Source organism: Podarcis bocagei (assembly GCF_964188305.1).
Source record: "Podarcis bocagei genome assembly, chromosome: 9".
Lineage (NCBI taxonomy): Eukaryota > Metazoa > Chordata > Lepidosauria > Squamata > Lacertidae > Podarcis > Podarcis bocagei.
In genome coordinates, this window is record NC_138134.1 from 3971881 (window position 1) to 3994077 (window position 22197).

Below are 22197 nucleotides of genomic sequence, written 5' to 3' on the forward strand. Positions count from 1 at the left end.
TGTTTATTAGGCAGTGGTTTCAACTGGTCAACAATTCCCCCCCCTCGCCCCCCAGATTTTGTAGTGAGCCAAGATTTTTGATGACCAGCACCACAGCCCTCCTCCTACAGGGGGTTTGCAGGGTCTTGTCTGATGCCACACTTCACCTGTTGCTGGGGAACAACTGGGAAGAGTGCTGCTGTGCTCATGTTCCACCAGCCTGCCATAGGCATCCGTCTGACTACCAAAACAGCACACCAGACTAGATCGGCCTTTGGTCTGGCTCAGTAGGTCTCTCCTTATGTTCTTACGGCCATATCTTAAAAGTTTTGCCTAATGTATTTCTAGTTTCTAGAATGTGGATGCCAACACTTGAAATTAAAGTGACTCCCATGACTAGTGTTTTTCCTAAAACAGGAAATATAAGCAATCACATGCCCAACTCCCCACATGAGTTCTGTACCAGTAATCCAAACCACATTAAAACCTCCAGTGTAACAAATTGCTACATTGTTTTCAGTGATACAAGAGAGAAAGATGAATTTCCCCATTTGTTACCAAAACTAAAAAGTTTGGTTCACCATATTCAAGATCTGACACACAGAAGTATTAAAGCGCCAATAAATATATACGAGATAGATCTCAGTAGACTGTGAAAAGCTCTGAAAGACAATTCCACATTGTAGGTACTACAACACAAATGCTCTACTTTTAATCATAGCTCTAAGGTATCCAGAACTGTTTACTACAATCCTGTCCTAAGACAGTAAGCAAAGAAAGTATTTTGCAACTATAGTCCTACCTCATGGCTATAACTTTAAAAGGGAGTGATTTTTGACTACTAATTAGGTTCCAAATATGAAAATATTCTCATACAAATCACAGATATTCCCATGAAGCAAAGAGACACATTGGATTTGAGTGATGCTGTTCACCAGATTAGGAAAAACACAACAGGAGAAAAGAAATACCCTTTAATTTCTATAGGATATTTTCATACATTCAACATTCTATAAGCTTTCCATATTTACTTCGGTACTGAAAAATACTTCATAATACCACTGATCTTTCCCCCCCACTCCACTTTTATTTGTATTTTAAGAGCTTTCTTGTTTATTTAAAACATGCTGCCCTTTATCATGTTAGATTTCAGGGCGTTTCCACATGCAGCCTCAACATCTCTCTGGTTATTCTCAGCTCCTGTGAGTCATTCTGCTTTCACTCCAATGCCCTCCTAAATTGTCACAGATCCCTGACCTCAATAGAACAGCAGAGGAGAAGCATTAAGGCTTGAAAAGAAAACCATCAGTAAGAATCAATGTAAAAATGAGGGTACATTACATCAATGTTGCGGATGATGACACATTTTCCATTCGTGTACAGAAAGTTATTGCCCTTTGGATCTCCCCCAATGATCTTGGAGACGCCTCTCTCAACCTGCGGGAGACTGGCAAACACTTTTTCTACAAATGGGGGGTGGGGGGGAGAGAGAAAAAGACACACCTATTAACAACGGGAGGCCAGCAAGAAACAAGAGCGCAAACAACTCCAGATATGCATTTGCTATTTGACCTGTTGCTGAATGCTAAGTGGGGAAATTGCACTGGGGGGGGGGGGAGACTCCCCGACCAGAGAAAAGACCCCCCGCCTCCTAACTTGGTCAACTGCAAAGGGAAGGTTGCAAGGAGAAAAATGCCCTGGGCACCGTCGCTGCTTGCGAAGGCGCTTTGCCTGCGAGTGGCTGGATGGCGTTCCACACATCCCCAGCTCTCTTTCCTCCTCCTCCGGGGTAAATGCCCCCCTCCTCTCCCTCGACCCCCCCCCCCGCCCGGGGAGGCTGCAGCAACGTGGCCCCGACTGACAGGAGAAAGGGGGAGCCCAGGCACCGCGCGGGCAAATGGGCGCCGCTCCTCGCCCTCCTCCTCGCGAGGAGCAGCAGCAGGAGGAAGCAGCAGCTGCAGCAGCGCCGCTTGCAGGCATTGCACACAGGCGGGGGGGGGGGGTCTCTCTGCCTACTCACTCAGCTCATGTGGCATCGCTGCTGCTGCTGCTGCTGCCTCGGATCCGCGAAGGGCCAAGGTGGGGGGGGGCGGGCAAGAGGGGGGCGCACAATCCGCTTCGCAGCGCTGCAAATTCCCTCCCGCAGCGGCGGCGACGTCCCCTCCCAGCTGCACGAACCAGGAAGCGCCCGCCCGCCCGCGCCGCTTTTCGCCCTCTCCCCCTGGCTTTGACCATATATAGTCAACTCTGCTCGAGCCGCGGCGCCGCGCGCGGGGAGGAGCGGCTTCCAGCTGACGGCGACGCTGCTGCTAGAGCCCGCCCGACCCGGAAATGCCGCCGAGCGGGAGGCGCCCAAGCCCGCCAAGCCCCGCCCCCTCCGGAGCCAGACCTGCGCGGCGGGCTGGCGTCACCGCGTGCGTGGCGTGCGTGGCCTGATCGGGCGACGGGCGCGCAGAGATACGGCGCGGGGAAAAGAGCAAGAGGGGTGCATGGGCCGGATTGTTTTTCTTTCTGTGAATTTCTCTCTTGCTCCCCTGGGAAGGTGGAAGAAATCTGTGCTCGCTTTCTCTTCCAACGAATGCACGCGAGGCAGGGATTATGGAAAAAAGCAAACAAATCAAAAACCAACCTTTGAAAGCATGCAAGTCATCAGCACAAGGAAGGCCTCCGTTGCAACTGAGAGCACTGTGAGAGGGGAGGCAATTTGCTGCAACTCTGTTTTGCATGACTTTCTGGGCTCAGAATGTTGCACCGCCGTCAGACCCCCCCACTGGTGGCATTAAAAGCGGAGTGCACTGGGCTGGGGCAGCGTCCAGTCATTGTGATCAACAGCACTGTGGATTATGCAGCAATTTTGAATCCAGAGCTGCATAACCCTAGTGCAGTGTCCACAGAGCTGCTGAACCCAAACCATAGTCGTCTTTAAAAGGCACTGTTTGTTTTCTGTGTGAGCAATTGTTTCAACCACCACAACATCGAAAATTTCTATATGAAATGTGTGTTTTGGTTCAAGAATGGGGTCATCTGCTGTTTCCTCTAGGGAAAATCTGTTTTTCTGTCTCACATGCTGCTCAGGGAATGTTACCTCACTGGGATTATCAAATGTTGCAACAATCAAGTCATATAGTCACGGTTACTTTTCAGAAATGCCACTGCAGCATCTAGCTGTATATCCATATTTTACATTACCTTGCTTATTTTACCTTCCTTTTGACAGAACGTCATACCAAATAACACTAGAAATCTTAATGATTGAAGCTCAATCAAAAGACCATTGACTTCAGCCCAAGAGAGGTAAAATGGCTCAATCCTATGCATGTTTACACAGAAGTAAATAGTACTATATTCTGAAGGATTTATTCTCTCATATCAGATTCTTGCTGCTCTGAAGATGTGGCAGCTGGATGGGTGCAACTGGCCCACCTACTACCAAAGAAAATGTAGGATGGAGGCCTGCAGAAAGGACCAAGGTAGCTTGGAAGATGTGTGGCTGCCTAGAAACGGGGAGAGTAGCTGGAGTGACATCCTCTCTGTCTTGTCTAAAGGGCATAGCAGGGAGGTAAGGAAGCCGGGATTGCAAAAGCAGCAGAAACACCCTCAGATGAGGAGATGCCAACAGAGAAGAAAGTCAAAGAAGCTGTAGCAGCAACTCAGCCAGGGGCCTGGAAGATATGGCTTGGTAAGTCCAAATGCACAGAGAACAAACAATCAGACAAACCATTTCCCAGAATATAGAATAAATATAGATATATAGGTTGAGCATAGTTGGAAGCACTCCAACAGCCAAATCCAATGCACCACGTGAGACCTCCAAAGATGTCCTGTCTTCTCTTAGGGCTTAGCCATACCACACCACACCACACCACATCATAAATGTACAATTGAAGCTGCTTGCATTTCCAGTTAAGTAGTGTCACCAGGGCTGGTCTAAGACATTTTGGCACCTAAGGCGAACCACAAAATGGCACCTCCTCCCCCGCCAAGGAAGAAGGAGTGAGTGAAGATCTACATCAGGAACAAGGGAGGGAATCAGGTCATCTGTGCCCGATGGTTGAAGCAGGAATCAAAGGCCACCATGGAGGATGGGGAGACGCCTGCTCTGATTCATGGCTGCAAGACCCCAGAGGGCAGCCTCTGTCATTTTCTCCCTGTGGGTGGGAAGAGACCAGGAGCCCCTCCTATTGACTGAGAGGTTGTAGAGGTGGCACGTGGGGGTGGGTGGGGAGCAAGCAGACCCAGCCTCCAAGGAGTGAGTGGCAGCAGCAGCAGCAGTGGTGGCAGATGCATTCTTTGGAGGCCGGATCTGCTGCTGCTGTGGATCCTGCCACTTGAAGCAGTCACCTCACAATTGGCATTATAAGAGAACAAAGGAGGCGTTCATGTTGAGTCCCAGTACCTCTTTACAGTGGTGCCTCGCAAGACGAAATTAATCCGTTCCGCGAGTCTCTTTGTCTTGCGGTTTTTCGTCTTGCGAAGCACGGCTATTAGCGGCTTAGCGGCTTTAAGAAAAAGGAAACAAACTCGCAAGAACTCGCAAGACGAAACGTCTTGCGAAGCAAGCCCGTTAGGGAAATTCGTCTTGCGGAACGACTCAAAAAACAGAAAACTCTTTCGTCTTGCGCGTTTTTCGTCTTGCGAGGCATTCGTCTTGCGAGGTACCACTGTATCTTGAAAAAATAGTGCTGAATCCCATATAAACAGCTCCTACCCTGCTGATTTACCCCTGCAAAAATGGATTTCCTTGATAATATGATAAGTTTGGGGAAATTGCTCCACTCAAGACAGCAGGTACATTGCCTTGGTCCCCCCCCACACACCTTGGAGGTAGATAAAGCATCCATTTCCACTACTCACCTTTCCATGCCCCCTACATCCTTCAAACACCAGTTCTGTTTCAGCAGTAGATGAGCTCTGCAGCTGTGTTTTGTGCAATACAGGAAAACTGAAAAATAATTATTCCTCCAGATGCCCCTGCTTGATTTCTTATATTGATTTCACTCTACTGATTTCTCCCACAATAATCTACAGCCCTCTAGTCTGTCTGTGGCACTTCTTTTCAGCAAGATCTAGCAAGCACAGTAGTTGGATCTGCCCCACTGGATTTTAATCCCGGGTCCTAGTCCACCTCTTTGTCCAATTCTGAAAAACTGTTTGTACATGTTTCATCTGTTGTATAATGATGTTTACCAATGTAACATAGATTAGTGATTACTTTATTTTCCAAATAAACGCACAAAATGCAATTTATAACCGATGGGTAGTAAAGTCTGCCAACAGGTCCTACCAAGTTAAAGAAGGGAGATTTCCAGAGGGGCGCTGAGTATTTCCCCCCCTGAAAAGTGGGTGTTAGGCCTAATAAGTTTGCAGTGGCGGAGGAATGTCCACGCCCCTCCCTGCTCTCCACCCTGGTAGTGGAGCATGCAGCTTCGCCACTGTAAGTTTGGGAACCTCTGCTGTCAATCATGGCATGACCAAGAAGGTTAGCATTACTTCATATGACAGGAGATCCACATTATGAGATCCTATCTCAGAAACATATCCTGGAAGGCACTGAGGAGACACCCTGTGCTCCCAATACCTTGTATAAAGACCAGCATATGTAAGCCTAGCTACAGTACTACTAAAACCTAACCCACCTGTCATCATCCCCTGTCTGGCTCTGCAGATTTGGAATGAAATGTCTCAACAGTTGCTTTAAATTGCTTTCTTTTGACCCCAAGTGCTCAAAGAAAGGGTCAAACTTTCTCCAATTTCTACTTTTAGATAGGTATTTTTATTTATTTACTTGATGGGGGGGCAGCTACCTCCTCTCTGCCCCCCACTGGCTCCGCACATGGGTAGGAGAGTGAAGCCCTGGAGACCCTCTTCCAAAGGAAGCCCCACCGTGTTGCTCCCAAGCAGTGCTTTTTTCGGGGGGGGGACGCAGGGGTTCGCATACCCCTAAACATTTGGTGAATCTAAGTTTGGCCTCATTGAGGGGAAGTATTTCAATATGAGTAGGAAAATGAGAGTACCCCTCAACATTTTTTTAAAGAAAAAAAGCGCTGCTCCTAAGTAAGTGGGGGAAAGGCTCCAGGCAGCGCAGGAGATCTCAGCAACGCATAATAATCCTGAGAGCGCCAAGGCTGCAGGCAGGTTGATCCCGGCAAGGGGCAGCTGCAGATTCCTGCTTTGCAGGGGGTTGGACTAGATGACCCTTGGGCTCCCTTCCAACGCTCTTGATTCCATGAATGGCAGGAGATTCCCGGCGCGCCCCCGCGCCTCGCCAGCCAGCGGGGAGCGAGCAGCTGGAGGCGGGGAGCTGAGGTCAGTTCCTCCGCCGCGCCGCCAGAAGGGACGGAGGCGCCTCTTGGCCGGGCGCTTGGGCGGAGAGCCTCCCTCCAGCCTCGCCGGCCCAGCCGCTTCTCCAGCTGCAGCTCCGCCTCGCCAGGGCTGCCTGACCTCCCTCTTTCTTCTCTCTCTCTCTTTCTTTCTTTCTCTCTCTCTCTCTCTCTCTCGGCCGGGTTCCTGTCCCCCCTCCCTCCCCGCCAGCCCCTTTCTCTCCTCGGAGCCCTCGCGATCCCGTCCGCCCTGCCTCGGCGTGCGCGCCCGGTCAAAAAAGCCGGGGAAGCGGCTGCTCGGAGCGCGCGCGCGCGGCGGAGCTGCCCTCTCCCGGCGGAGCTGCGAGCGCCGCGCGCGTCCCTGCGCCATTTCGGAGGAGCGCGGCATCTCGTGTCCTTGGGAGAAGAGCGGAGGAGGAGGAGGAGGAATCTGGGAAGCCGGTCCTCCTGCACCGGAGCTCAAGTCCCCAGAAGTCTGCGCTGGACTGGATCCGCGCCCGCGCCTTTCCATGGTCAGGTCAATGGAAGCTGGCGCCAGAGAGATCGACACACAGATGCAGACTCTTTATTTGGATGTAAGCCCCGCCGTCCCCGATGAAATTAACTTCCAGGTGAGCATGGATATTTACATAACTTCTTACATAAGATACCTGGTTTTTTGCCTCTTCAAGATAATTTGTCAACAAGGATGGACTTTGGCAAAGTCGAACATTTGGCACCGCCCCCCCCCCCCCGCGCTTAAATATTTCTTCTTTTCAGGCTCTTTCCTTTTGGTACAGTTGATTTTTCTTTATTTTGTACCCCCTCGGCTTGGGAGGGGGGAGGAATTGTCTGCACTTCCCTAGATCTGATACAGTGCAGGCATCACGTCCAGGGCAAATGATTATTTCATATCTTTGGAATGTGGGGGGAGGTTTTTACACCTATTATTTTCTTGGTGGCTTCATGGCAATATATCTAATTTGGCTTTACATTCAAAATACTTCATTCTTTGGCTTCAGTATTGTGCTTCAATAATATGACAAAACTTTATTTTCTCTCACTATGGCCAGATACAATTATCATTTGGTCTTTTCCTCAAGTTTGAAGCTGCCATCTTATGCACTTAAGATCAATTGAACTTGGAAGGATTGTGTAAACATGCGTAGGATGGGCTTCAATAATAAATTTGCACACTTGCACAAGTTTATTTAGTGTTCCTAATTTGAATATGTTACTGCTGAGTGTCAGTTCCCTTTCTGCACAGCAAATTCACAGTAATACTAAAACAGGATTTCAGCAGGAATTTTGCAGACCTCTGAATCAGCTGAATTTGAAGACCTTGCCATGTTAACAAAAGACACTTCTGCTTGTGGGGTGGGTGTGTATCAAAGACCTCCCCATCCCAGTCTACACCCTCCTCTGTTTCACCTGCAAACTTGCTTCAGCGAGTTAGGGTGCCTTCCAGAATGCTTTTAGGGGAAACAGGGCAGCCCATAGGGGGGAAATGGCCAACAACCCAGCCATAGTTTGCTTGGCAGGACCTCTGGATCCAAGCCACAGTCCCCCCCCCCCCAATTTGTATCTTAAACCATGCCAAAGACTTGGAGAAGATTGCAAAAGGTATATATGGGCATGTTCATGTATTAAGTGGAGATTCTTATTTCTGCCTGCATCTGTATACAATTTGAAATGGTGCTTATATATTTATTTATTATTAATTGCTTCAGGATGCTTCATGGGAAGCAATTCATTAAAAAAAAAATCCAAACAGGGTTCCCAATCATAAGGAAGAGCCCTATGTTCATTCAACAGTTTTTAAAGACTGATCCAAGCACGCTTTTTCCATTGGATTTTCCATTGAAATCCAAGGGACTTATTTCCATGCAAAGTGCTTGCGAGTGAGTATTGTTGTTGAATTAAAATGTGAGGAGTTGGATATACTTATTTATAAACTCTTCTTCATATGCTTCCTTTGCAGCAGCTGTGGGACGAACGTCACATGTGAGCGGCTATGACATCTGAAGCAGGTGAATCGGTGCAAGATCAGCTTTTGAAATGCAGCTGAAGAAAACAAGAAAAGTCTTACCAATATTAACTGCCAGCCAAGGGAACAAAGGGCCTAGGTCATTGACCACATTGCCAAAGCAAACAAATGTTGATAAAGCAAATACAATAAAGGCAAGTGATGAAAACTGCAATTTTGCATATAAAGAAGCTGAGGAAAGTGAATTGTATCCAATAAGTTGTATTAAGTGTAGATGTGTGCAAGACATTTTGGCACTACAGTTGCATCAGCAGAAATGCCAAGATATTGAAGATGACTACCATGTCTGTAGCAAGTGCCCGTTGAGTGTGCTGTCCACTCTCAATTTTCAGATTGCGCCTGCAGTTGCATTGGACACTGAAGCCCAAGAGAAAATGTCCCTGAGTAAGCCTCGAAGAGCCTTCAAAGTAAAAAACTTTCAGCCAGACAAATATTATTGTGACAAATGCCGATTTTCTACAAAGGATCTCTTACAACATAAGAAACATGTAGCTCAACATGAAAAGATCAAATTTATTTGTTCCCAGTGTGATTGGGTGTCTTACACCAAAGGGGAATTCCAAAGGCATACAGTGAAACATACTGGGAGATTTCCATACCAGTGCAAATACTGTGACTATGGTGCAGTTAGGCATGATTATATTGTCAAACACACAACAAGATTACACGCAGCTGAGAAGCAAGAAATGATTTCAGTTGCAAAAGTTGATCAAAAACGAAATTGTTCACCAGAGCATAATTTGGAGTGGAAGAAACATGCCCTGGAAGCTTCTCAGCAGTGCACACCTTCAAATTTATCTCAGATTTGTGGGATTAAAGATGAAATACCTGAAATTGATTCATCACCAGTTTATGATGAATGTAGTCAAAGTACAGCCTTCATACAAGATAAAAATGTAAATAAACTATCTGATGTCAGAATCCATAAAAATGAAGATGTATTGATGGAAGTTGAAGTTTACTCTCCAAAAAAAGGGCCTATAACCCCTGGAATGCCATTAACAGTGATTGCACCTGCCAAATTTTGTGTTCCACATAATTGTTTGGCACAAATAGTAGAAATTAAAAGAAATAATGGTACACAGCAGTTGATTCTTAAACTCATTCCTCCGAAAGGAACTACCTCTGAAGCTATGGATTCTAAAAAAGTAGAATCTGGAAACCAGTGTGCAGAACAAGAAGAAAAAACAATAAATAACTGTGTGCCCCCAACTCTTGAGTCCTGTGCTTTAGATAACGAGAATGACAAGAACTCTCTGCATTCTGCCAGTTCCACTACTTTGAACTGCAGCTTGATAAATACCCAGGAGGAAAATGCTATTTGCAAAGAAAACACACAGAGAGAATATGATCTTCTACCACCTTTAGCAGAGTTTTCTTCTGAAAAAACAAATTGCCCAGAACTCTTTCAAAAGGGAAAATGTTCAGAAAATAAACATACAACTTCCAGTTCAGATTCAGCCATATGCCTAGCAACTCCCTCTTCTGAAGATAAGAACAAGTCCCAAAATGATTTGTTAGCTACTGTCCAGAAAAACAATAGTTTACCGTCTTCTTCGGTATTCGGTAACATGCGCTTCGCTTTAACCAATGCCAAAGAAGAACAGTGGAATGAGTTTAGAGTAGCTGCAAAAACACATTTGTTTGATTCCCATTTGTTTCACCCTTTTGAAAGAGCTGCAGTGTCACAGCAGAATAAGTCTCTAGCTTCAGAGGAGTCTGAGAACGTCTTAGGTGTGATAAATGGAATTAATGTGAAAAGAAAGGTAGATAATATGGAGTTGGAAGCACACAGTATAAAATATGAAGGTGATTCAGTAGATGGTCCGGTGATCTCATCTGTGTTTTCCCTCAGCTCTGGCGCTGTAAATATCCCGGAAGGCATTAAGTGGGATGATACATTACAGAAGAAAAGGTCCACATCGTTGTTGTGCAGAAAGATTGCTCAGCTGATGTCTGCTGTTGAATCGAATGTGAAATCTCAATTAGCTGCTTCATTAAGACACAGTAACAGCCAAGCCTCTAAGGAGAAAGTGTTATCGCCAGAAAAAAAGAGTGACAAAACTAGCTCAAATATGATATCTGAACAAGAACTTGTGCCTTCTCCTCGGAGACCAAAGGGCGCCACTTTTTCTAATGAGTGTTCTAATAAGCAAGAACAACCCTTGGAAACACTTAAAGAGGCTAAAACTAAAACCAGGGTGATTACAAAAACAAACACTGTTTCTCCGGCTTTCATTCCTCAAGGAACTGTACTGAGAGTGCTAAACTGCAGTAGTTCTGAGGCCCCAACTGAAAAACGAAATGGTGGTGAAATGTCACCTTCCCCTTCTCGATATTGCAACAAAATGTTTATCCCAAGGCCAGTTCCTTGCTGTGTTTCTGCCAGACTTGACAAAGGTCCAACTTTGCCAGCTGAGAATGAAGTTAGTGAGGCTTCTAGAAATCTCTGTGTGTCACATAGTCACACTTGCCACTCTCTTAGTTCTGTGCCAAGTTATGGCCAACAAAATGGTATGTTGTCATGTCAAAAAGGTGGGCTAAGCGAAAGGGCCATGAAAGGCGAAGAGGAGCCCCAGCCCAAAGCTAAGCGAGCACATCCTGCAAACACTTTGCCCCAGAAGAGACTCGCAGCTCAAGAGGAACGCTTCCTTAAGGTGGTGCCCACTCTCATGAGGTGCCTTAGGCTTGTAGCATTCAAAAGTGATCAGCTAATAAAATGCCCTCATCGTAACCAGCCAGTAGTTGTCTTAAACCACCCTGATGTCGATTCACCAGAAGTAATTAATATCATGAAGGTTATCAACAAGTACAAAGGCAGTGTCCTGAAAGCAATTTTATCAGAAAGAACTATTAGCTGTCTCAGTGTGAAACGACATTATAAAAGACTGACTTTTCAGACTTTTGATAGATCATCTCGAGTGAAACAACAGAAAAAAGTAAGAATGACACAAAAGAAGGTGCACAAAAATAACTGCAAGGAGGTGGATTTGTCAATAGCTGAAGCATCAAAACAAATGTTTAAATGTTGGTTTTGTAGTAGGGTGTACGCTGAGCAAGAAGAATGGATAAATCATGGGCAGAAACATTTACTGGAAGCCACAAAAGGGTGGGACATCCTTTCATTTTCATTAGAAAGTGAAAAGTGAGAAACACCGATTACAAATTCTGGTGTCTCCTATTTTGCAGAGCAGTCTCGGAACAATTTAGTACAGTTCAGCCCAGTAGAATCACGTGTTGGTGCCCGTGTACTATAACTGTGTTTGTTCTAGGCTAGCATTTTAGTCATAGAAGAAAGAAAGATGGTTGCTCTAGTATTCTGCTAGTGTTGGTGGTAGAAATGTGATCCTGTGTTAATGAAATGGGACCAGCATAAGTAATCCTGTGAGATTAGAAACTGAACTACAGTCAAGAAGCGTGAGCCAGGGAGGGAGGGCAGGAAAATGTTGGAGCAAAGAGAAGGTTGACTATGTGCGGTACTATAAGGAAACTGACCTAGTAGAAAAGAACTGAAAACAAACGCTTTTAGTAAAATGTTGTCATATTTCACCTCAGGTTGTTGGATGCTGAAAGTTTTTCAGAGTGCATTTAGTGCAGGGTCAGCCTTTTCAGAGTCGAGGGCCATTCATTCGCATGCACACAGTCTTCCCCATTCATTCATTCATTCTGGTCAGTCACTGTGAAAACAGAACCCTGGACTCGATGGGGCTTTGGTCTGCTCCAACAGAGCTCTTCTTTATAATTTTCTCACCCCTTTGGCATGCCAGGTGAAATTTAAAGGACCTGTTTTTCTGTGCCATTCCCTCCTGTCATTATTTTTCTTTGTCCCAATTTTATCTTGACATGCAGATCTTCAAGTCCCTTTGAGCATCAGATCTGATGCTTGGCCAATATGGAGTGTGTGGCATGCTCTGTGGTTAGTTGCCATGAAGCAGGAAACTGAGAGAATAGGTTTTCAGGAATGGCTGGATCAGGTCTGAGGGCAGCTCTTTGTTGCAATTCTGTTACAGTGGTACTCTACCTTGATTCTCAAACTTAATCCGTTCCGGAAGTCTGTTCCAAAACCAAAACGTTCCAAAACCAAGGCGTGCTTTACCATAGAAAGTAATGCAAAATGGATTAATCTGTTCCAGGTTGTTGAAAAACTACCCCTAAAATGCTTTTCCCTACCGCCCCAATCAGTGCAATATTTTGATATCTCTCCCTCTCATGTCAAAGGGGCTGGGCTTCAGAGCGCTGCCGGGATGCTTTTCCTCGCTGGCCCAACCAGCGTGATTTCTCTAAAAATGGAAATGCAACACTAAAAACGGAAGCTCAGGACACGTTCAACTTCCAATAAAATAATAATTAAAAAAATTATAATTGGACTCCTTGGCAGGTTTGAATAAACACTCACAAATTTATTATTAATAACACATAGACAGATAAGTTAAGGATCTTTACAGTTTTACAATATGCAGAGAATTATAAGTATGGAAAAACCAGAGAGAGGAGCTGAGGGAAGTCCAGGGGAGTAGGGAAGGGGTTTTTTTTGGGAGGGGGAGAAAAAAATAGGGGAATTTTTTTTGGATAATATCTTTTATTATTAAAATAGTATGTTGTTATGTTCAATACAATTCTTTTTTTAAAAAAAAACTTCCCCAAAAAATTCGAGAACTGGAACGCTCACTTCTGGGTTTGCGACGTTCGGGTTCTAAGTTGTTCGTGAACTAGGCTGTTTAAGAACCAAGGTACCACTGTATTCTTTTCTGACAGATTACTGCAAGTTTGGGACCACATTGGTGCTATTTGTGAAGCTAAGATGTTTGGTCCCAGTGTGCCCTGCTTTACATTGTTCTACATTTGCTGTGTTGTGGCCTGTTTGCGTTGTTCAGAGACATTCTTTTGGAACAGTCCTCTGATCTTAGGGAATCAAGGTCTGCTTATTGGTAACCATTTGCTGGTATCCATTTTGTTCATTAGGAAGGACAGTGACCAGGCAGCATCTATGCAAAAGCTTCAGCCTGTTCAGGGAAATGTAAGTATATAATAATCGCTTTGCCACTATCAATTCAGGTTTCATTTATCTGTTTTCTTTTTTCATCATCTGTTTAAACAGCAAGGGTGCAGTCTGCTCAGGAAAGTGCCTTGTGTGAAGAAGCACTGCAAGAAGACAGTGCTCTTGCACAGCTCTCATTCATTTCCATAGAACTTCAGCAGGAGAACTTCTTGCTCTTTAAGGTCTAGTTCGTAAAGCAGTGCAGTTGTGCCAAGGCCTGAATATAGAGGACTTTCTGACAATTAAAGAGATTGGCAGTCAAGACTTTGAAATAAATTCCCAATAGAAGAAGGCATTTTTTTAAAAATTGCCTTGTCACAAAAAAAAGTTCAACATCAACTCTTGCATTAAGAATGATGAGCACATTTCAACAACCACTCTACTTTACTTGGAAAGAAAGAAAGAAAAAAAGAAGGAAGGAAGGAAGGAAAGAAAGAAAGAAAGAAAGAAAGAAAGAAAGAAAGAAGCTATTACATGTTTGGACTTCAATCACAACATGAAAAATGGAATATTTGAGGTGGTTGCTATTTTGACATCTTTTCTAATGTATTTAAGTTGGGGTATATTTTTGTGCTTCTGGACTCTAAATATTTTATCTTCTGAAACTTTCACAAAGCACATTTTATGACTGGTCTTTTAAAAATTAAACTCTTTGTAATACAGTGTTAAAACTGAATGTCTGGTTCAATCACAGTATCTGTTGATCAATTCAGTAGAAGTTCTTTACCAGACTCTTCTCTTCCCCTCCCCCCTTTCAGTTATGGCTGAAATGGGTCAATTCCCATTTCTGCCTTTCACACCACTGCAAGTACTTGAAAAGTTGTAAGAATCTGATGTATTTCAGTGACTGAAAAGGATGACAAGAACTAAAGTTTTGCCTGCTTTGCTTGGTCAATTAGCAGCTAAGGCTGTAATAGTGCAATGGGTCCTGAATGTGGTTAAACCTGCCTGCACCCACCTCTAACCTCTTTCAGTGCCTGATTTCATGGTTGATATTCTCTGGTTTCATAGCAACCTTGGATATGCAGATTGGCAAAGCCTTTTTTGGCTGTCACTTGCTTATTTCCTCCTTTATTCCTTTAAAAAGTCTTGCCTGCCTTAGTCTGGGGCAGCAGAGCCTCAGTTCTGAGATCTGAATTTCAAGGTTCATGACCAACTTGCATGAAATCTGTGTTAGTACCTCACAGGCTAGCAATTGCTTCTTTTTTTTATTCCAGGTTGTTTCAACAGTCCTATAACCTTTTAATTGGAACAAGATGAACAATACTTCATCTTTACATGTGTGATACTGGCTGGAACAACTAGGGCATTCATATTCCAGGGTACTACAATGCATGTTTGTTCAGAACCAAGTCATGTTATTTGGTGGTCTTTGTTCCCAGAAAAGTGCATAAGATTGCAACCTAAGGGGCAGAACAGACGAGAAGCCGCTCTTGCCATTAGGAAAAATGTGGATGGCTTTTAAAAAGTGAAACTGTCCATTGTATGAATATTGTTGTCAGAGCTGCTTCAAGATCCTAGCTCACAGAGGATCACGCTAGCCAGCGGTCATTAAGTAAAAGTCTTTATTGAGTTACAGTTTCCATTCCCAAGCTGCTGCGTGCAACTCTACGTCTAATGGCTAGATCGGCGAAGCTCCGTCTGAGTCTCCGCCCCTTGCGCACCAACTTAATATCCTAGCCCTGCTCCACCTTTTCCGCCTGACTGCTCTCCTCTGGGTCCCTCTGCTCCCCGGGGTCTCTTCCTTCCGGGATTCTTCTGACGCCGACCCCCCGGAACTCCCTGTCTCCTTGCGCCGGGCTTTAGGACCTGGCTCCCTTTCCTGGCTGCCTACTGCGTCACTTTCCTGTGCATTTGAACTTGGCGCGCGCGCCCAACCTTCCACTTTCCGTCTGACCGTTTCTTCGCTCCCCGATGGAGGTGTGGCCACTCCTGACTCGTGCCCTCCCCCCTGTTGCGAGCTGCCAGCACTTGATCTCTGGCGCTCCTCCTCTTCCCTGCTCTCTGGCTGTGACGCTGGTCCCGATTTCCAACTGCTCTCCTCTGAGTCCCCTCTGGCTCTATCTTCCTGGGGTGTCCCCCTAGGCTCCCCCCTTGCCCTGACCACTGGTGCTCCTTTCTGTGAATCTTCTGATTCACTGGAAAGACTCGGAGATCTCGGGTCGTCGTCATCACTCATCTTTTCTTCTGCCTCCTCCCCCTCGCTCTCTGTTTCCTCCCTTGCCCTTGCCTCTGCTCCTGAACCCCTGACAATTGTCTTGTCTGATTTGGCATCAGGAAGAAATATTCTTTGAAATGGACTGGCGCAGCAAAAATGGAGGGTTTGAAATCTGTACAGCTTTATAAGCACATTAGATATGGCATAAATATTGTAAAGGTAAAGGACCCCTGGACAGTTAAGTCCAGTCAAATTTGACTATGGGGTGCAGTACTTATCTCCACTTTCAGGCCGAGGGACAGCTTTCCAGGTCATGTGGCCAGCATGACTAAACTGCTTCTGGTGCAACAGGACACCATGTGGAAACCAGAGTGCACGGAAATGCCGTTTACCTTCCCGCTGCAGTAGTACCTATTTATCTATTTTGTGCTGGTATGCTTTCAAATTGCTAGTTTGACAGAAGCTGGGACAGAGCAACAGGAGCTCACCCTGTCGTGTGGATTTGAAGTGCCCACCTTACGATCAGCAAGCCCAAGATGCTCGGTGGTTTAGACCATAACACCACCTGCGTCCCTAGGAAATATTGTAATGTTTTGTCTCCAGAGGATCCTGTAAACAGAACACTTTGTACAGTATAGCCATATGATTAGTTCCTCTAAATTGTATATTGTTCATAATATAGACACTGTTTTATTTTAAAAGGCTAACTTTTAGTAAATTGCTAATTGTATTGCAAGTTTCATGGTAATTCCTTTTCCAGTATACTCCAAATGCTGCTTTTTGAAGAGAACCAATGTTCCGTTAAGTCTCGTTTATCCAGATGTGGTTGGGCAGGTGGTAGAAGGCACTGGAATCTTAGTTGCAGCATCTGCGGGATGCCATAAGCCTTAGAAATGGATGAACAACTCTCATGAGGAAGTGAACTTTCCAGGGTGAATGTTTCTCCTAACAACTCTCAGCACCCTTAGCAAGCTACAGTTCCCAGGGTTCTTTGTTAGAAACCATGACTGTTCAGTGATGCTGCTTTAGTGCAGACAGAACCACAGTTGCTGGAGAAGATGAGCAGGAATGTACTAACATGCTCATGTCCTGTTCGTGGGCTTCCCTGTGATATATGGTTGGCCACAATGGAAACAGAAATGTTTTCTGTCTGAATCAGCAAGGCTCTCCTTATGTGTTATTGTGGGGAAGGGCTCTCTAGACATGTAGAAAGCTAACATATTCAACCTAGTATGTTTGAAAGAAATCTATTTCTTGTTATCGCCATTCACTTGAAAAATGGGTTAGTATTTTGAATTTGGATGTGCAATGAATGAGTGCAGTGTTGGTTCTGCAGATAACTGGCCAAGCCCACAGTATGCATTTGATTCTTACACCCTGGTCATAGGAGATTTTCTAAGCTGGAATTGAGTGCCCAGCAACCTTTGCAGATAAAGCTACACTGGCCCATTACAGCCAATGGCCGGGGCGGCTCATCCCATTTCACAGCCTGAAGCAAACTGGGAAGGTGCCCCGCTGCCACCATTCCATCCCTGCCGAAGCATCACTTACCGGGATCATGTGGCAGCCACTTCTTCCAGCAAGATTTCACTGCGGGATTCCGCCACTTCATGGGGCGGGGGGCTGGCCCCAGCAAATGTTACATTGCCACTTTAACTGAGCTATGCCTTGCTTCTCATCCCGCTCAACAGTTAAAGGACTCCCGTCCAATGAACTGGAGCCAGTTCTGTGCCAAGTTATTCACAGGGAGAGTGTCTGGGACTGGGCAAAGGAGGAATGGTGGAGACCGTCTCCCCATCCTGACCTTTCCAGGGAGGAGGAAGAGGAAGACAATATAGATTAATAGCAGGGGTTTGAGGGAGGTGGCAGCTCAGAGGCAGGTGAGGGGGAAAGCTGGGAAATCATGGGAGAGCTGGAACAACACCCATCTGACATTGTGTCTTTAGAAAGCATTCCAGACCCTCCATCTCCCAGAACCTGGCGAGCCTTAAAAGTAGGAGAGCAAAGAGCTGAAAGACAGAGGGCACATAGCAGCAACTGTAGAGGAGACGAATGAGGAAGTGGGAGAGAAGGGTGTGTGTGTGTGTGTGTGAAGATTCACTCGGGACAACGCCATTATCCAAGAGGCTGGGTTCTATAGCCTCTCTCTGTAAAGACTGAAATAAAACAAGACAGTAAGAAACTTTTATACTTATACTTTCCTGAGCAACCAGCCAGGAGCTGCTGACAACATCCTGACGGAGAGGGGCTCTGCTAGAAATGCTTCCACGAGGCCTTGTCAGATTATGGCTGTGTTTCTCTTGCCATGCCTTACACAGTGTAATCTGGAGCTCTACTTGTGCAAAAGATGTTCCCTTGGTTTCTTGGGAGTCTTCTGCTTTGCCTTGTCAATATCTGCTTTTCTATTAAACTTTGCTTCATGTGGGGTTCTTCCGTTACCCCTTCCTCTGCTGGAAAAACAGCAGCAACAGTGGAAACCTATACAGTACATGGGTGGGGACCTAAGCAGTGCATGCAGAATATTGCTGGTTGTGATGTCCGTGTATGCTCTGTGTGATGGGTGGAGGGAAAAGCACAGCTGCTTCTGCATTGCATACATGCATAGACCACCCTGAAAAGTGCCAGTTGCACTTGGTTTTTTGTATTTGCCTGTGTCGGCCCTAATCCACTGAAGTGTTCATCCGTCATCCACTTTTGATATATTTTGATATTCTGAGGCACCTGCTGTCAGAAGCACTAGAGTCAGTTCTCTTTCCATATCTTGTCTGACTTGGATGCTACTTTGAGGAAGCAAAGACGGCAATATGATTGTCAGAATTGGGCTGTGCTTCTGGGACTAGGCACTGGTGAGTCCTGGCTGTGTCTGCCACATCTTAAAAGATTACAAAAAAGACAACACCTACTATAGTGCATTGTGGGTAGCAGGCAGTTTCAGTGATTCTTCTCCAAGGCACCGGAGTTTGGCATTTACTATTAAAAATGAATACATAGTAATAGTAAGTTTGATTTAGGGCACAAAGAGGCAGAGATCACCACTATAGAAGAGAGTGTCCCTCCAATCTCCAAAGCAGACAGGATCACCAGTGAGGTTGCTATAGCCTCCCCTGTCTGCCAAAGAAGATGCAATCTGAGGCCTTAAGAGAGAATATTATGAAAATGATTTACAGGTGGTACATGACACCAGTCAGGCTTGCAAAAATCTATCATTTGCCCGATAATAAATGTTGGAAATGTAAAGAAACTGAAGGCACATTCTTTCACCTTTGGTGGACGTGCCCAAGGATTAAGGCTTTCTGGGAGATGATATATAATGAAATGAAAAAGATATTTAAATATACCTTTCTGAAGAAACCAGAGGCCTTTCTCCTGGGCATGGTCAACCAATTGGTGCCAAAGAAGGATAGAACTTTCTTTATGTATTCCACAACAGCAGCAAGAATACTCATTGCGAAGTATTGGAAGACACAAGATCTACCCACCCGGGAAGAATGGCAGATGAAGGTGATGGACTACATGGAACTGGCGGAAATGACTGGCAGAATCCGAGACCAGGGAGAAGAGTTGGTGGAAGAATATTGGAAGAAATTTAAAGACTATTGACAAAAACATTGCAAAATTAATGAATGTTAGAATGATGTCAGAATGAAGTTAAGTGGTTTTAGCAGTACTGTTACAAAGGAGTATGTAAAAATGGTTTGTTAACAGGTGAGAATCCAAAGTTACAATATATTAAGTTAAAGGATTAGGATAAAAACAAAGAGGGAAAGGATTTGCTGAATTAACTAACTGAACTGGAATGCAAAAAAGGGAGGTGTGAGGAGGTCAGGGAAACAAGTAAATGAAAGACAAGACATGGAAAGATTGATTTGTTTTTAAATGTTTTAATTTTATTGTATTTTGTATTTTTTCTTTTCCTTTCTTTTTTTTCTGTTTCTTAATTTTGTAACCTTTTTTGAAACTTTAATAAATATCATTTAAAAAAAGAAGAAGATGCAATCTGAGGAAGAAGGTGAGTGTTGGCCTTGTAGAAGTTATTGGTTTGGGGGGACTGGGGGTGAGTGGGGACTCAAGCATTCCCAGGCATATCTGATGATTTTGTGTGCACCCAGATGTCATATAACTCTATAGGAGGGTGGAGAGCAGGGTTTCAGTGTCAGCTACAACATCTGCTTAGAGCAGTTTCCCAATCCAAATGCCAGGTATGTGCTAGAAGGAACTGTACACTTCTCCCCTGTCCTGGCCAGTGGTTCTCTTATGTCCTGCCGGGTTATGGGTCATAACTCGCTCCCAGGAACAGGAGGAATTCAGACCTGTTTCTGGGAGCATTCTCCTTGATGTGAACATTGCAGGTTTTATATTTGATACACAAGCCACAGTTTTGTAATTCTACTGTTAGGAAGAGTCATTGTATGCTACAAACTACAATATGTTTTGTTCGGATTTATTGTCTGTGTTTAGCTAAAACAGGATCCTCTAAGTGGGATGGTGCACTCACTGGCCCCAGTTTGGCTTGGGGTGGATGTGAGGCCTGGGCAAATAAAAGGGTATTTTCATCGCACTTGAAGACATTGCAGATGGTGCCAGGCAGGCAGACCTGTACAGATCAGGTACCACAATGCAGAGGCATTCTTTCTGGTTACCACCCATATTCCCACCTCAGAAGGTGGGATGATTTGCAGAAGAGCCTCTAACCCAGGGGTCAGAAACTTTTTTCAGCCATGGGCCGGTCCACCGTCCCTCTGACCTTGTGGGGGGCTGGACTATATTTTGAAAAAAAATATATGAACGAATCCCTATGCCCCCCAAATAACCCAGAGATGCATCTTAAATAAAAGCACACATTCTACTCATGTAAAAACATGCTGATTCCCGGACCGTCTGTGGGCCGGATTGAGAAGGCGATTGGGCTGCATCCGGCCCCCAGGCCTTAGGCTGCCTACCCCTGCTCTAACCTGTGTAATAATTGGGCAGCTCTGCAGGCCAACCTGCAGAACAGTGAGACTGAATGGAAAGAAAAGGGAAAGAGTGGGTGTCTGGAGGCGCAATTGTAAGTAAGCACAATTTGTTGCCTGTTTACATTGCATAGAAGTTAGACTGATGCCTTAACTTGCTGTTTCCAAGCTGTACCATGCATGCATGAATTTCTAAGTGGTTTAACTCTTCTCTCAAATGGAAGACTAGGATAACAACCCCAGTTGCTTACAAAAACGGATGCTTTTTGCCATTGGAACAGCAGTAAGTCTTGCATGATGCCAACGCCATGATCAGCCACCCACTGTTCCCTGTCACTAACATAAAAAGGTACTTTAAGGAAAAGCAAAAATGCCATTGTTGAGAAGATGATCTAGTGCCTCCCTATTAGATGAAAAAGTATTTGAAGATGGTGAAAGGGCTGTGTCATAATCTTCCTGTTGGATCTCTTCCTGTCGAGTCTATCACAGTCTTGCTGTGCGTACAGAAAATGAATTTCATTATGTTTTATCTCTCTTTGCTTCTGTCCGTTTATTATTTTTCTCACCCGTGATGTGTCCAGAATCTTAAAGAAGTCTGCTACCAAAACTTAGCAGTCATTTCTCAGGATTTCCCCCGCAACATTTTAAGTTATTAACAATAGAAAATTAATTTGTGGAAAGTTTTACATTTCAGGCAGTTGGAGATTGAGCGAAGGAGGATAGTTCTACGGGCAAACCACACCTTTAAAGGGTCTTTTAAACTGGCACCTTTTTCTTTAGAATGAAAAGTACCATAGCTACTGGCCTCTGATCTGGAACAGGCTTCTGATCTGGACTGAGGCTCCAAACTATGTTTTTTCTGCACATTCGCTCCCTCTCAACACTTGCTCCTGAAAGTGCTGTTTCTGAAAAACAGATCCAGATAAGCAGCGTCATTCTGTTACGAGTGTGTACTTGGACTCGCATGTGCACAGCCAGTGTGTTCATATACATATTGCTGAGAGGTTTCCATTCTTTTGCTGGAGTTATGGCGTGCGCTTCTTATGGAGGTGTTAACCCTTAACTTTATGCCCACAAGAAACTCTCACAGAAAGAAAGAAAGAAAGAAAGAAAGAAAGAAAGAAAGAAAGAAAGAAAGGTTGGTTTATTATATAAAACAGGAGTGACAGAATATATTAAAATGCTGCTTTAGACAGCAGTTACAGTAGTAGCAGGTAGCAAATTTACAATACATACACGCCTTAGTTAAAGAGTATTCCCTAATTATTCTAAAAGACCTACAGAAACGTGGGCATAAAATAGAAGTCGAGAGAAGGGCGGTTTATGTGTTTGACATGAGCATGTCACATGGTGTGTGCACGTTGCCACAGAATATTGAGGGGGCCTGGCTCCCTCCTTGAAAAAATTTTTTTTTGGGGGGGAGGATCCTTGCCCCATATGGTGCCCCTATTTGCAACTGCCTGGTGGTTCAAACAATCTTTGGGTTGCTTTTTATTATTGTTATTAAAGGAGTTGAATCTCCACTACTTCCTTTAGGGTCCTTATACTCTCACAAGAAGGAATGAACTGGTGTCGTTGGGATCCAGCAAGTCTGCTTTATGTTACGAGTGCCACTGGGGATAGGCCAAAAAACACTTGGTGAGCCAAGCTGGAGGAGTCTCTCTGCCGCTCAGGAACTCATCCCCAGTGGGCCAGGACACAGTGCTGACCAGCCACTTGCGGCT

At 44.9% G+C, this 22197-nt stretch overlaps 2 protein-coding genes across 2 annotated transcripts in view; one reads left to right on the top strand and one right to left on the bottom strand.

Moving 5' to 3' along the window:
- Positions 1-22197, bottom strand: part of WDR1 (WD repeat domain 1) — a 369582-nt gene that overhangs the window by 30019 nt on the left and 317366 nt on the right. The window contains exons 2-3 of the mRNA XM_081207736.1: positions 2000-2016; positions 1321-1442 (exon numbers count right to left, since the gene is read on the bottom strand). Coding sequence (XP_081063862.1) covers positions 1321-1442; positions 2000-2015 — 138 coding nt within the window. The 5' untranslated portion in view covers position 2016. The remainder of the gene's footprint in view (positions 1-1320; positions 1443-1999; positions 2017-22197) is intronic.
- Positions 6656-14655, top strand: ZNF518B (zinc finger protein 518B). Its single transcript, XM_081209265.1, is given in 5 exon segments — positions 6656-6910; positions 8260-11434; positions 13288-13303; positions 13305-13342; positions 13424-14655. Coding segments are annotated over 4 exon segments (3189 nt in total). The 5' UTR covers positions 6656-6910; positions 8260-8336; the 3' UTR covers positions 13461-14655.